The following is a 14,815-nucleotide window of genomic DNA, read 5'->3' as shown; positions in this document are numbered from 1 at the left end:
ACTGTGCAGGCATCTGACATGCCCCACAAATGAGGCTTGAGCACTAAAAAGTTTTTAACTACCCACAACAACCATAATCTACATGACTGTGGCAGGATAATAAAGGCCATGTAAAGCATTTGATTTCATGCTCCCCACATACAAATCTTCACAGGATCAAAAAGAGAGAGAAATGATCCTTGAAATGGAGAAAAGTTAGTGTACCTTATGAAAATAACAGTATCGGTATTATCTCCAGTGGGAGATGAAAAGGAAACATAGCAATTAAGATTAGATTTCATAAACTCAGTTAATGAGGTCTTACTGGTGGTGGTGGTAGTGGTGGTGGTGGTGTGTGTGTGTGTGTGTGTAAAATTGTGCTGTCTGGCTCCTAGACCTCATTGTCTTTGACATCAAGTACTGATGTATGCTTTCTATAGCAAATGGGATAATAGTGGAAAAAGCCATTTGGGTATTCTGGACGTTGAAGGCTACTCAGGGGTGGTCTCCACCAGGGTTGCCTGAGGACTTAGATCTTTGGAAATTCCTATACAAATTGACCTGATCTACACATCTCAGACTAATGTGCAGCTTGGTAGTTACAGTACAATCTTATATACACTTACTTGGGTGGAAGCCCCATTGAACTCAATGGGACTGCCTTCTGAGTAAACTTGCGTAGGATTGTGCAGTTAGTTATCCACCAGCTTTCTTACTTCCTGCATGTTCCAACACAGTTCCTGGCTCAAAACATATATATTTTGAGAGAGAGCATGTTTAGAATACTTCAAAGCATGTTCAATAAGGACTTTGAAGTATACAAGTACTTACTTAAACATAAATGTGGATAGACAGATAGGTAGACAGACAGACAGACAGACAGACAGACAGATGAGAGGAAACACAGTTTAATGTGAAAACAGGATGGAACACATGTGAAAGTGACATGAATCTGGAAATAAGCCGAGAGCATTTCTTTATGAGGCATTTATTGCAAGTGTGTGACTCATGGATGTTTGTGGGTCTTTTACATGATGTTGTCAACCTCCAGAGCATCTCCTGCACTTTTTGAGCTTTATCCCGCTTTTTAAAAGACCGGACATAAGTCGATGACAAATGTTAATGAGAGATATCGGAAGTCTGTAATGATGGCGTTGCACTACAATACAGCCACTAGATGGCACTGTATAATGAAACATTTAGATCATTGCTGAGAAAGGAAGTTTTCAATTCAAATCACATGTCTCCCATGTAAAGGAGCCCATCGTAAACCTGCAAAGAAACCAGAAGCAGAAAGCCCTGGTAAGGTTGCAGGATTTCAGCCTCATGTGATGAACCTCTGATTCACCCATCCTTAGTTTCTATTTTCAGGGAAATCACATGGTAGCTGGTGGGTAACTCCGGCCTTATGAAAGAGGTAGATGGCCCAATGGTGCCCTCCATGACTTGCTGGATTGAAATCAAAGGAAGCTGATTGTCACACTCTCTTCTATCCCAGTGGGCAGTCGTGTCCGCTCCTCAGCTATGTGCATGCTCCTGACCTAACGAGGATACATTAGTGGGAACAATGTGCTTTGTGTAAACATTTCTTCACACAGTCATGGTGGCATGTATGGCTGCCCATCAGTGCAAGCATCCTAAGGCGGCACCAATGGGTAACTGCCAGGGCCCACTGCCCATGGACTGTGTCCTGCCCCACTCTAGAAGACCGACCTATCACTGGCTGCTCTTGTCCTGCCGGAATCACAAAGGGGAAGAGCGTGTACATGTCATGAAATATATCATGAGCAGGAGGAGGGACCAAAGAGGAAAGAGGCGGTGTCAAAGGGAGCCACTGATAACTCTGTTGGCCAAGGGACTACAAAACCCTCAAAGCTAACTTGCCCTATGATGAACAACAGAAATGGGGAGTGCAAAACCTAGTTGTGGAGATCAGTCTTGTAATCAGTTCCTTCATGGACAGGTAAGGCCCACCTTGATTTGATAGATGTAGCCTTCAACTGGACTAGGTGTGAGGAAACTCAGGCACAGGAGTCCCAACCAGGTTTTCCAGGTGGCTCTACCCTCTTTTCCTTTGGCCCCACCCATCACTGGGATTTGACCCCCAAGAATTTCTCCCAAAAAGAATTCAGTCATAGGACTGAAAGAGGTTCTCCACCCCTAAGTTAGACATTGCTTTACATATGCATTTGTTGCTAAAATGTCAGCAATAATACATGTAGGTCCCCCCCCCCGACCCCTCAACACACAATGTCATCATGTCTACTTAAGGAAATGCGTTACATGGCCTGATAATCTTCCAAAGAAGTCTGGCTTCCCTGGGACATGGTTTGGAAAACATTACCTTACAAGTCTGCCTCTTTCCCATGTAGGGATTTATGGATTATGTAAAATCCATTCTGTCTGCGTTTCGCAGAGTGTCAGGCACCTTTTGTTCCATCATCTGCCCAGCAACGGAATCAGATTTTTTGTTTGTTTCCAAATTTGCACAAATGCACACATGTGAAAATGTGCAAACTCCCCCAAATGTGAATTTCCATGCTTTAGCCTTTGGGGGAAATGCACATTTTTGGCCATTTTTAAACTTTTGCACATTTGTTTTGCAAAATTTGCAAAATTGCAAAAAAATCGAGAAAGTTAGAAAACCTGTCTGCAAGTCCACGGAATCTGCCCAATGGGGCAAAGTGGTTCTGCTGCTGAATCTGTGGATCAGATTCATGAAAATCTGAGCTTATTTGGTTCCATTGCGGATTTCTCTGACATCTTTATTCCCATTCTTATTGTAGCACATGCATTTAGTGATGGGCAAGTATCATTGTGCTTGACCCCAGAAATAAACAGGTCCCTTTCAGCATTCCTTTCGATGGCTTGAAAACCCTTGAAGGGGTTTCCAAGCATTCAAAAAGATTGCTCCAAGGGTCTGATTTCCTCTTCCATCTGCTACCTTGTCTTTGTCCCCAAAAGGAGGAAAACTCATCTGGACAGCGGAAGGTAATGGAGGGTTCCCCATGAACTCAAGAGGTGATAAATCAGGGATAGGCACCCTTTTGGGGCCATGGGCAAATCTGGCAATTTGAGAAACCGTCCTGGGCATCACCCAAAACTGGCTGCCATGGGAGACATGGCAAAGGACAAGTAACCTGCCCCAAAGTCTGAGCACAAGGCAGAGGTGGGTTCTGTGCCTCAACACACTATACAACTCCTTTGAACCCACAGTTTTCAGCATCAATGAAACCTATTTCACAGAAGTCCCAGCTGCCAGCAAGACAATCTGTAAATTAAAAAAAAAAAAAAGTGGGATGGGTAGGGCACCTTTGTGGGCACCAAGAAAGGTCTCTGAGGTTGCATCGATGTTCATGGCCACCATGTTGACCACGCCTACCATAGACAGTGCCAGCATAATGATGCTGCCAACACTGTTACTTACAACTAGCAGTTAGGGAAGGAGGAAAGGCCTGGCGTGCCTCTCCTGTCTTTGATAGTGCCACCTCCTCCACTGGCTACCTTGATCCAGGCTTCCAAGGTGAGTTTTCCCCCCTTGGGGGATGGAGTTGGGAATAGACTTTGGCAGAAGGAATGGGGTTGGGGGGTGAGCAGACCTGAGGTCAGCAGACCAGCTTGCAGAAGACTGTGCCTCCCTTATGTCTGCTGAGCCGCATTTGAGCAGGGGGGCTCACACAGCCGAGGACCCTATGCACCCCTACTTGTACCGTTTCTTGAGCTGCTGCTGTACTGCTGAACTGAACGGAATTGTCTCTGCTGCTTTCCTTCATTTACTTGGGCTCAAAGCCGCCTCTCGCTGAAGTCAGTCAACAGTGTCTCAGAATTAAAAATAGATTAGCGGCTAGCAAAGGACTATATCACTTCATCTTGAGTCTTGGCTTCAAAATGATCCATTATAGACCTAAAGATTTCAGTCATAACATTCGCCCCTAATTGGATCCTTTCTTAATGAAGCAGTAGGTGTTAGAAGGGGATGTTAAATTTCCCAGTGAGATTGGCACTTTGCTACTTAGTATCATGGGAATATTCGTCCAACATGCTCAAATGTAAATGCTCAGTTAATTCATAGGATATATTTTGATTTATTTCTTAATCATAACTCCAGCTCCACAATGGAAACCAAGGCCATTAATAAATCCACTGGAAGCTGGATAAGAATTAAGGCTTAAAATTGGTTTTTTACGTGTATAGACACAAGGAGAGAGGACTGTCAGCCAGAAATGTCTGAAAAGATGGAAATGTATTTGAAACATCTTTGAACTGCATTACAACACAAGGCCTGTATCATCAGCTATTGAACATTCATGTCTTAAAGGTTATCTCTGTTGTGCCCTAGACTTGTCAATCTATACAGGTTTGTACAATTGTTCAAAATGTCACCTTGAGATGAAAAGCCAAAGTTGCAGGAAACGTTATCCCCTTACGCTTAAAATGGCAAGCTGGAGAGTACACCCAAGAGGAAACCGACTAGATGGTGCTCCAGCTTGTCAAGTGACAATCTAGAGCAACTACTCAACCTTGTTGTTTGAAGTGGCAAGAAGGAGTGCCCAAACCTGAGTAAATTTACTTTCAAGTAGGTAACCAAGCCTGCCCTTTTAAGAAGCCCATTTGTCTCTTGAAGTGTCCCTTGCCTTGCTTTGCCTTGCCTTGTTCCTTTGCTGATATTTGTACCAACACACACAGCACCCCACAAAGAAAGAAAACCAATGAAGGATACATCAAAATGCAACATGAAATAAATGAAATGCAACAACAGAGTTCCAGTGGAGACATCCCTTAGGATTCTATGCCACATGTTCTATGTTTTGAGAAACTTTGCCATACACCAATGCCATTTCAAGCACAAACAGGCCTAGGGAGTTGTTGGTATCAAAACAAATAGCTGCAGCTGCCTATATGTGTATTAGTATACCTTAAAAGCCTGCAGCCAAAGATCAGGCTGCTTATTTCAAATTAATACGTGCATTTTGGCCTCCCTCCCCTCTGCTTCTCCTGCCCCAAAGGCTGTCTTTGCTCAGCCCATTTTGTCCCCCATTTGTTCTTTTCACGGATTCCTCACTTTGGGCTTCTTTCCCCCTTCCTAAGTCTCCCTGCTTCCCTTCATCTGCTTTCTTAGGGGGCTGCATCTTCCTTCCCTGGACCCCATATCTCCCTGACCATTAAGGGTGGCCAGTTCTGCATCACCAGAAAGGAGGACAAAAGAGGAGACAATTTGCATAACATTTGCACATCCTAATTTACACGTATAGCTGCCATTTGGAAATAACTACCATAATTTAAATAGGAATTCAGCACATCTTACCCTAGTGGGAGATACTGTGACCTGTGCATCTGCTTGGCCGGCTGTCCAGATACTAAAGGTTCATGGGCAATTTGAAGGCCCCTCACCTCCCTTCTTATAGTTCTTTGTGGACCAGAAAACCCTTCCCATAGAGGACTGTCCTCTCACAGCCCTTCAAATACAGGGCTGTTCTCTGTAAAGTAGGACATAGGGATGTCTGTCATGGGGAAATCCGGCCCCTTTTGGGCTTGCCAGATTTCCCAGGATCCCCTGGCTCAGCTTGCATTTGTGAGCTAAGCCAGGGGCTTTTTCTCAAAATCTTGGACTTTTCGCAGTCCCCCCCTTAAAATCAGCATTTATGCACATTGTGGCTGCAATTTGCATAATTTGCACGAATTTCAGCCGTAATTTGCGTAATTTGTACTAAAATTCAGCAGCCACAATTCTGGCTGCTGTGTTCTATACCAGCTGTAGTTTCCAGGCCAACTTCAATGGCAAATGCAGGTAGGGAGATTCCCCCGGATTCTGCTGGACAGAATCAGGCGCCCGCACCATCTCTAGCTATAACACGTTTCCAGATTTGAGTAATTTATACAAATTGTGAGTATAAATATGCTTAGCTTGCACAAATTGCACCTGCTATTTATTTATTTACATTTGTATACCACTCCACATCTAAACAGATTCTGGAGCAGTGAACAACAAGAGCTAAAATTATCTAAAGATAAAAAGAAGAAACATGATATTAAGATTATTCTTTAAAAAAACAGAGTGCCAGTAAAACTGAGGCCAGTTAACTAAAAAGTCTTCCTGGAAAAGAGCTGTTTTCAGGAGGCACCAAAAACAGTCCAGTGTTGGCACCTGCCTGACCTCCAGAGACAGGGAGTTCCATAGGATGGGAGCCACCACACTGAAGACTCTTCTCTGGGTAGACTCCAGTCGAGCCATAGGTCCATGTGGAACCACCAGGACCATGCCCTCTGGTGACTTCAGTGACTGGGCAGGTTGATAAGAGAGAAGGTGCTCTCTCAGGTATCCTGGTCCCAAGTTGTTTAGAGCTTTGTATGCTGGTACCAAAACCTTAAACCTGGCTCAGTAGCACATAGGCAGCCAGCAAAGGAGCTCCCTTTGTGCAAATTAAGCGCATTACGGCTGCAATTTGCACAAATTATGCAAATTAGAGCCAGACTTTGTGTAAATTACGGAAATTGCAGCTGCAATTTAGGTGAATGCTGATTATGAGAAAAAACAACACTCTAACATCCACAAGCTGGCCCAGTGTGATACAGATCGAGTTGGGCTAGCTCGTGGGTAAGCAAGCTGGACTCCAGGGGGCCGAGCTGCTGAAAGCTTGGCAAACCTGACCCCCTGGACGGATTCCTCTGACATCCCTAGTAGGACACATGGCCATCTATCTTTCCTTGTGCCATTCCGTCTGTTCTGTAGGAGCTAAGCAACTGAGCCACCGCCCACAAGAAACCCGGCTTAGCCAATGGCAATGAGAGCCACTCATTGGGAGCAGAGTCATTACCATCATCCCAAACTCCATTACTATATATTACAGATGGCAGGAAAAGCAGCAGAAATGACCACGTGGAGGTTAAACTCATGCAATGGCTGAGCTGGTACAAAATGCCAGGCCTGCTGACATGACTGTCTGTTTTTCAAAATCTCATTCCACCTCTGCACCCCAAGGGGGATGTGAAATTACCTCGTCGAAGTCAGCAATGATTTCGTTCAGCAGACGCAGGCACTCGACTCCTTGGTTGTTCATTTCGGTCTGGGAATAGAAATCGGCAAAGCCGGGTATGGAAGCGAACATGACACCGACGGCATCGTAGGACTGAGAATACAGCTCCTGGGGATGTAATGAAGAGCCAAAGAAAAATGCATCTAAGTGGCATATTGTAGGCGATGATCTTCTGGGCCATTTCATTTCCTGCAGTTAACATTCCACATAAGGCTGTTATCTCCATCATACAAGTAAAAGGGAGGCTATATGTCTAGCACTTATTCATTCATTAACCCTCTAAGGGACAAACCATATGTTATATAGAAGATCTGTGATTGAAGATCCCAATATGTCTATTTTTCTTTAACTTTAAAGCCTCCATGGGAAACTGAATTTAATTGGTGCGGTGGTGCTGAGGGAGAGAAGCTAGTTCTTTCCCTATGCACCAATTTCCTGATCTAAATCACCTCCGATGCTGCTGTTAGCTCTACAGGATATATTTCTATATCTATATCCTACTAATCCTGAACTCATTCTCTGAGCGTCGATTCTTATGTAGCCAAAACAGCACCATCCATGCAGAAGGGGGAGAGAGTCTATAAAAAGTGCACCCTTTGGAAGAAAACCCCTAAAGGGAAGGGAGAATGAAACAGAATGCTGAGTGTCGGGGGTATCGTAAACTGGGTGGGGGTGAGCAAGGAATGCATGAAGTATCATGGAAAAAGGTGTGACTGGCTGGCTGGAACCCTGAAGATGAGCATCCCATCCTGCAATACTTTGTTGCAGGACTCACTTGTCTATCTGTCTACACACACACACACACACACACACACACGACCATTTGCATTCAGCGTCATGCAAGCTTCTTGATGAGCAGCTACCATGACAAAAAGAGATTGTGAAGAGCTCCAAAAGGATCTCACCAAATTGGGAGAAGGGCATCAAGATGGCAAATATGGTTCAATGCAAGCAAGTGCAAAGTGATGCAAGTTGGGGCAAAAAATCTCAACTTCATATGTATGCTGATGGGATCTGAGCTAGTGGTGAATGACCAAGAAAGAGATCTTGGTGTTGTGGTGGACAGCTTGATGAAAATGTTGACAGTCTGTGGCTGCTGTTAGACATAATTAGGAAAGGAATCAAAAATAAAACTGCCAATATCATACTACCCCTATATAAATCTGTGGTGCGACCACACTTGGAATACTGTGTATAGTTCTGGTCACTGCACCTAAAAAAGGATATTGTAGAGTTGGGGAAAGTGCAGAAAAGAACAACTAAAATAATAAAAGGGGTTGGAGCAACTCCCCTATGAGGAAAAGCTACAACATCTGGGACTGCTTAGCTAAGAAAAGAGGCAAGTAAGGGGAGCCATGATGGAGGTGTACAAAATTATGTATGAAGTGGAGAAAGTGGATAGGAAGACATTTCTCCTTCTCTCTCATAATATTAGAACCTGGGGTCATCCCATGAAACTGATTGGTGGGAGATTCAGGACCAATAAAAGGAAGTACTTCTTCACACAGCACATAGTTAAACTATGGAACTCACTACCACAAGATAATAGTAGTGGCCACCAATTTGAATGGCTTTAAAAGGGCCGCAAGCCTGGAAAAGGTCAGTTTACATTCCAATTCCAAAGAAGGGCAATGCCAAAGAGTGTTCAAACTACCGCACAATTGCGCTCATTTCACATGCCAGCAAGGTGATGCTCAAAATCCTACAAGCTAGGCTTCAGCAGTATGCGAACCGAGAACTACCAGAAGTACAAGCTGGGTTTCGAAGAGGCAGAGGACCTAGAGATCAAATTGCCAACATTCGCTGGATCATGGAGAAAGCAAGAGAATTCCAGAAAAACGTCTATTTCTGCTTCATTGACTACGCTAAAGCCTTTGATTGTGTGGATCACAACAAACTGTGGCAAATTCTTAAAGTGATGGGAGTACCAGACCACCTTACCTGTCTCCTGAGAAACCTGTACGAGGGTCAAGAAGCAACAGTAAGAACCAGACATGGAACAACCGAGTGGTTCAAAATTGGGAAAGGAGTACGACAAGGCTGCATATTGTCGCCCTGCTTATTTAACTTATATGCAGAGTACATCATGAGAAACGCCGGGTTGGATGAATCAGAGGTCGGAATTAAGATTGCTGGGAGAATTATCAACAACCTCCGATATGCAGACGATACCACCCTAATGGCAGAAAGCGAGAGGATCTCAAGAGCCTCTTGTTGAGGGTGAAAGAGGAGAGTGCAAAAGCTGGTTTGAAACTCAACATTCAAAAAACGAAGATCATGGCATCTGGCCCCATCACTTCCTGGCATATAGAAGGGGAAGAAATGGAAGCAGTGACAGATTTTACTTTCTTGGGGTCCAAGATCACCGCAGACGGTGACTGTAGCCATGAAATTAAAAGACGCTTGCTCCTTGGGAGGAAAACTATTGCAAACCTAGACAGCATAGTAAGAAGCAGAGACAGAACCTTGCTGACAAAGGTCCGTCTAATCAAAGCTATGGTTTTCCCAGTAGTAATGTATGGCTGTGAGGGCTGGACTATAAGGAAGGCTGAGCGCCGAAGAATTGATGCTTTCGAACTGTGGTGCTGGAGAAGACTCTTACGAGTCCCGTGGACTGCAAGGAGGTCAAATCAGTCCATCCTAAAGGAAATCAACCCGGAGTGCTCATTGGAAGGACAGATACTGAAGCTGAAGCTCCAATATTTTGGCCACCTAATGCGAAGAGAAAACTCCCTGGAAAAGACCCTGATGCTGGGAAAGACTGAAGGCAAAAGGAGAAGGGGACGGCAGAGGATGAGATGGCTAGATAGCATCACGGATGCAATGAATATGAACTTGAGCACGCTCCGGGAGAGAGCGCAGGACAGGAAGGCCTGGCGTGCGATGGTCCATGGGGTCACGAAGAGTCGGACACGACTGAACAACAACAAGACAAATTAATGAAGGAGAACGCTATCAGTAGCTACTAGTCCTGATGGCTATAGGCTACTTCTAGTGTCAGAGGCAGTATGTCTATTTACACCAGTTGCTCGTGCTGTTGCCCTCCTGTCCTGCTTCTGGGTTTCCTGTCGGCAGCTGGCTGGCCACTGTGTGAACAGAATACTGGACTAGACAGACCCCCACTCTGATCCAGCAGGGCTCTTATGATGTCCTTATGTTATGTTATTAGCTCCTCATGTGGTTGCTGCATTTTTAACTATCCCATCACTGCACCAGTGTGTACGGGCCAACTCATACTGTTAATTGTAAGAGGGGGGCAGGGGAGAGACATCCAAAATATACAGTCGTTTCTTTGTTCGTTTTGCTGGTTTTGACAAGCAAGCATTGAGATGGGAAGCCCTAAGCAAATGTCTGCATGAAACAACATAATGTCCCCTGCTCCCTTCCCCAGGGAATTTAACTTCTTAAGTAGACAAGCATTTACTGCCTCAAAACCTGAATGAGCCAGACAGCCAATTCACAAATCCTCTGCAGGTATCATTACTCAATAAAAGAGCCCAAGAGAAGAGGGCTTATAGGGCCAGATTAGGCTCATGGGGTGGAGATTCCCCATCAGAGAGCATGTCTGAGAATAACAGTTGTATGTGGCAAAGCATGGACAGAGTAGGCTGTGTAGTGAGAACAGAGGTGGTTTAGCATAACAGTGATTATGCTCTTTGTATTGCATAGTGTGATGGGATTGTAAGAGATCAGAAGGAGTTGAAATATCAGGCCTCTTACCTCTGGGGAGGATTCCCCACACATCCACAGGTTAATCCATATCTCCGGCCATATTGTGCCACAAGAATGTTGCAGGTACAAACACATTGTACCCATCATCTGCTTTTCCTTGTAATTCTTCTAGTTACTTCTCATTGCTTACCTAAAAATTACTAGCATCACTACTACAATACCTGCAATACAATTTATAGTGCTCCTGTTCAGGCTTTTAGTCAGCCAGCCATGCTCTCTTCCACAATATCCCATTCCATTTCCCCTCCCACCCCCTTGTTCTCCCACTCCCAAATAGTCATTCAGCATTGCTTTCCCTCCCCATTGGAGATAACATGGGGATAACAAGGAGATTCCTCTCCTTGCTCCCTCCCCAAGCCCCAGTAGCCTCCAAGCTAGGGGTAGGGCTTGGGGAATGGGAGTGGTCCACTGAGGGAGCCCAAGCCTCTGTGAGCTGGGTGGGGAACCCCTGTGGGCCGGGTTAGGCTTATGGGGTGGAGGTTCCCCATTACTGACATAATACATTTCAGTCGAGGAATTCGGGTTTTCTAGTTGCATGGATCTCAGAGCAATCTAGAGATGCATGCACGTGCAGAAGAGAATTGGGTATGAAGCCAGATCTTTGTTAGTTGTTTCCTTTGCAGCATTTCCCACCACTGAAGAGGCAAGAATTTTTAGCAGCTTGACACTGGCAGCAGGAACATCACTGCTGTGAAGAAAACCAGAAGCAAAGCTCTAACTGTTCCAAGAGAAGTCCCTTCTTTAGGTACTACTGACCATTATCAGGTGAAATCGGAACCAAAATATGACATACTTCATTGTCTCGGTCCTTTTCCAAGAAGTGACGGGCAACATGGCTTGGCAGGATATTGCGTAGCATGTTTTCATTGTGCTCTCTTAACTCCTTCATCTCATTGATTTCTTCTTTGGCTTGGCCACGCCACAGGAAGTCTAGCCTTGCTGTGTATTCAAGCTGCAGGGAAGATGAGATGGGGACAAAATAAAATACAATGTCATGCTTCTTAGATCCTAGATTTTTTGATAAATGGAGCCAATGAGCCACACCAAGACACTAGACTTTTAGGGACCCCTAAATACTTGATTCCCATTATGCTGAATGGGAGTAAGTGGTCATTCTTGTAAAACATAATGCTTTTGCTGTTGAAAAAGGGAAAAAAAAAGAGAGGGATATACCTTTGGCTTCTCAGGCATGGGAGAAATGGACCAACGTAGATGCAAAGACCAGAAGAGAGTTCAGCCTTTGGTTACAAAGCCAAAGACAGATATATAGACTATGTCGCTAATCTTATATATTTATTTATTTATTTTCTGCCTGTCCTCCATGAAGCTCAAGTCTATGTACATGGGTTGCCCACCCCCACATTTGATCCTCACAACAATCCTGTGAGGTAGTTCAGGTTGACACACACACACACACGAGGGAAGGAGGGAGAGGGAGAGAGAGACTGCTGAGTTGCTCTCCTGAGTCACTCTCCCAAGATCACAGTGAGCTTCATGGCTGAGTAGGGATTTGAATCCAAGTTTCTCCAGTTCTAGTTCCAACATTCTAATTCCTACACCACTCTGGATCTCTGTAGCAGAACTGCTGAGCTGGATGGGTCCATGACCATCTGGCTCCATGGGGAATGAGAAGCTGGTTGCTGCTGTGCTAGCCCATTGGTCTTCAACTGGTTGGTCATGGTTGATAGGTCCTTACATATGCTTACTTATGGTGGGCCACACCAGCAGTGCTAGAAGAAGGAAGGAGACATGGGTGTGCTGGCAGCAAGTGGTGGTGCTAGTCTGAAATGCCCCTCACATTATTTTGATGTGTGTGGGGGGTGGTTGTATGAATCCCTTAAAGGAGAAAAGTTGATTGAGAGAAAGGGGAAGATGAAGAGAGAGGAGAAAACAGGACATATCTGGATAGGTGCAGTAAAGGTAACTTAGTATATTGACACATTAAAATTGGGACTCATGTTGCTGGTTAAGTCTTGAGTCTGGAAAGGTTGAAGGCCACAGTTTGAGTCCCAACCAATTTTGATGGAATGCTACTTACACGCTCGCTAGGGTGCTAGAGATACTCCCTGCTAGGGATGGCGGAGAATTTCTCCACGAATCTCTGGGAGGGCGAATGCCAACGCATTCGGCCCCCCGAAATTGGTGGTGAAATTCTCCGCCGGCCCCCCGCTCCCCCGGGATGAGACTTACCTCGTGCGAATATCCCTCTCGGCGGCGGGTCCCGGCGGCGGCGGCAGCCGGTCTTCTGACCGGCTGCTGTCACCGCCATTGCAAAATAAAAAAGGAAAGTTAAAAAAACAACAACACACCCATGATAGGCTACGTAACGATTTACATAGCCTATCATGGCTAGATTTCCAAAGTCAGCCATGATAGGCTACGTAAATCATCACGTAGCCTATCACGGGTGACTTCGGAAAAAAAAAAGCGCGTACGCAAATGGCGGCGCCCATGGGGCGCCGCCATTTGCGTTCCTTAGTTTGGCATGTCTAGTCTACGTAAAGATTTATGTAGACTACGGCAAAAATAAGGGCAACGCAAATAGCGTTCCCTTATTTTCGCCGTAGTTTACGTAAATCTTTACGTAGACTAGATGTGCCAAAATAAGGAATGCAAATGGCGGTGCCCCATGGGCACCGCCATTTGCGTACGTGCTTTTTTTTTTTCAAAGTCACCCGTGATAGGCTACGTGATGATTTACATAGCCTATCACGGCTGACTTTGGAAATCTAGCCGTGATAGGCTATGTAAATCGTTACGTAGCCTATCATGGGTGTGTGTGTGTGTTTTTTACTTTCCTTTTTTTTTCGCGGCTGGGTAGATGGGGCGCTCCTCCCCGGCCTGAATTTCGGTGGTGAGGGATGGGGCGCCTCCCCCCCGGCCTGAATTTCGGCTGGGCGAGGCGGGGCACCTCCCCCCCTCGCCTGAACTTCGAGGGGAGAACCGAAGCGCCTCCCCCCCACCGCGAAGCAAGCTGTGGGAACAGGTAAGTCCCTTTCATCCATCCCTACTCCCTGCAGGAGGGAGATCCTGAGATTTCCTTGCCAGGGGCTCTTGCTCCACCTCTATAATCCATAATGTTGGGACACATTCCATTTCCTAAAGCCAGGGCTGGAGTCAAGCGTTGGCATGATCGGGCACCTGCCAAGGGGCCACATCCCAGCAGGGGGCCCACTGACACAAGTCCCCTCTTCTTCTTCAGCATTGCGGGTTGTTCTGGCCCAAAGGGAGTGAGCAAGGAAACAACAGTAGTGGTGAGAAGGAGAAGCAGTAGCTCCCACTGCCTGCTTCCTCATTGCCTCTCAGCTTGGCAAGCAAGCCTGTGGTAGCAATAATGGGGAAGAGGAGAAGCAGCAGCAGTTCCAGTGAAGACTGGTGGCTCCGGTGTCAGTGGGGCAAGGAATCCACTCTGGGTTTCAGTCAGAACCAGGAAGAACTAGGGATGGCGCAGGTGACTGATTCAGTCTGGGAATCCAGTGGACCCGCTCCTGCCCACACCCCTGACCCTGCTCATCGAGCCCCTGCCCCTGCTTGCCCCCTGCTCCTACTTGGTGAATGGCCTGAACTCACCCCGGTGGCCTCATTGAGCTTTGCGATTGTTATTTTTTAAGAAATAAAATGGCAATCGCAAAAATGAGCATATTTGCACACATGCAAAATGTGCATTTTTGCAAATGTTTATATCGCCTATGCCAAATTACGCATTTTGTGGATGTGCATTTTTGCGTACGTGTGAAAATGCACATTTCCCCCCAAATGCACATTTTCACGCACACACTAATGTGTGCCTTCGCAAAAATGCTTATTTTCACAAATAGAAAACGTGCACATTTTTGTGATCACCACTTTATTTATCAAAAAAATGGTGTTTGCAGAGCTCAATGAGGCTGCTGGGGTTAGTGCGGGCTGCTCGCCAAGCATGGGAAGGGCTTGAGCATGGTCCGGGGACCGGAGAGTGGGGGCAGAGGCTGGGTGGGCATCTGGGGAACTTGGACTGGGGTGAGTTCACACATCCCTAGGCAGAACTCTGAAGAAGCTATCCAAGGTGCTTTGCTTTGCACCTTGAATAA

General features: G+C 45.7%; 1 protein-coding gene across 1 annotated transcript in view; it reads right to left on the bottom strand.

Moving 5' to 3' along the window:
• ADCY8 (adenylate cyclase 8) overlaps positions 1 to 14,815 on the bottom strand; it is a 174,934-nt gene that overhangs the window by 11,106 nt on the left and 149,013 nt on the right. Inside the window, exons 14-15 of the mRNA XM_084848791.1 lie at positions 11,539 to 11,697; positions 6,975 to 7,121 (exon numbers count right to left, since the gene is read on the bottom strand). Of these exons, the coding sequence (XP_084704917.1) occupies positions 6,975 to 7,121; positions 11,539 to 11,697 (306 nt within the window). The remainder of the gene's footprint in view (positions 1 to 6,974; positions 7,122 to 11,538; positions 11,698 to 14,815) is intronic.

Source organism: Heloderma suspectum, chromosome 4 (genome assembly GCF_057233095.1).
Source record: "Heloderma suspectum isolate Gila_16-S chromosome 4, 16-S_ref, whole genome shotgun sequence".
NCBI lineage: Eukaryota > Metazoa > Chordata > Lepidosauria > Squamata > Helodermatidae > Heloderma > Heloderma suspectum.
Note: the sequence above shows the minus strand (reverse complement) of the source record. Positions and strands in the feature narration are given on the sequence as shown.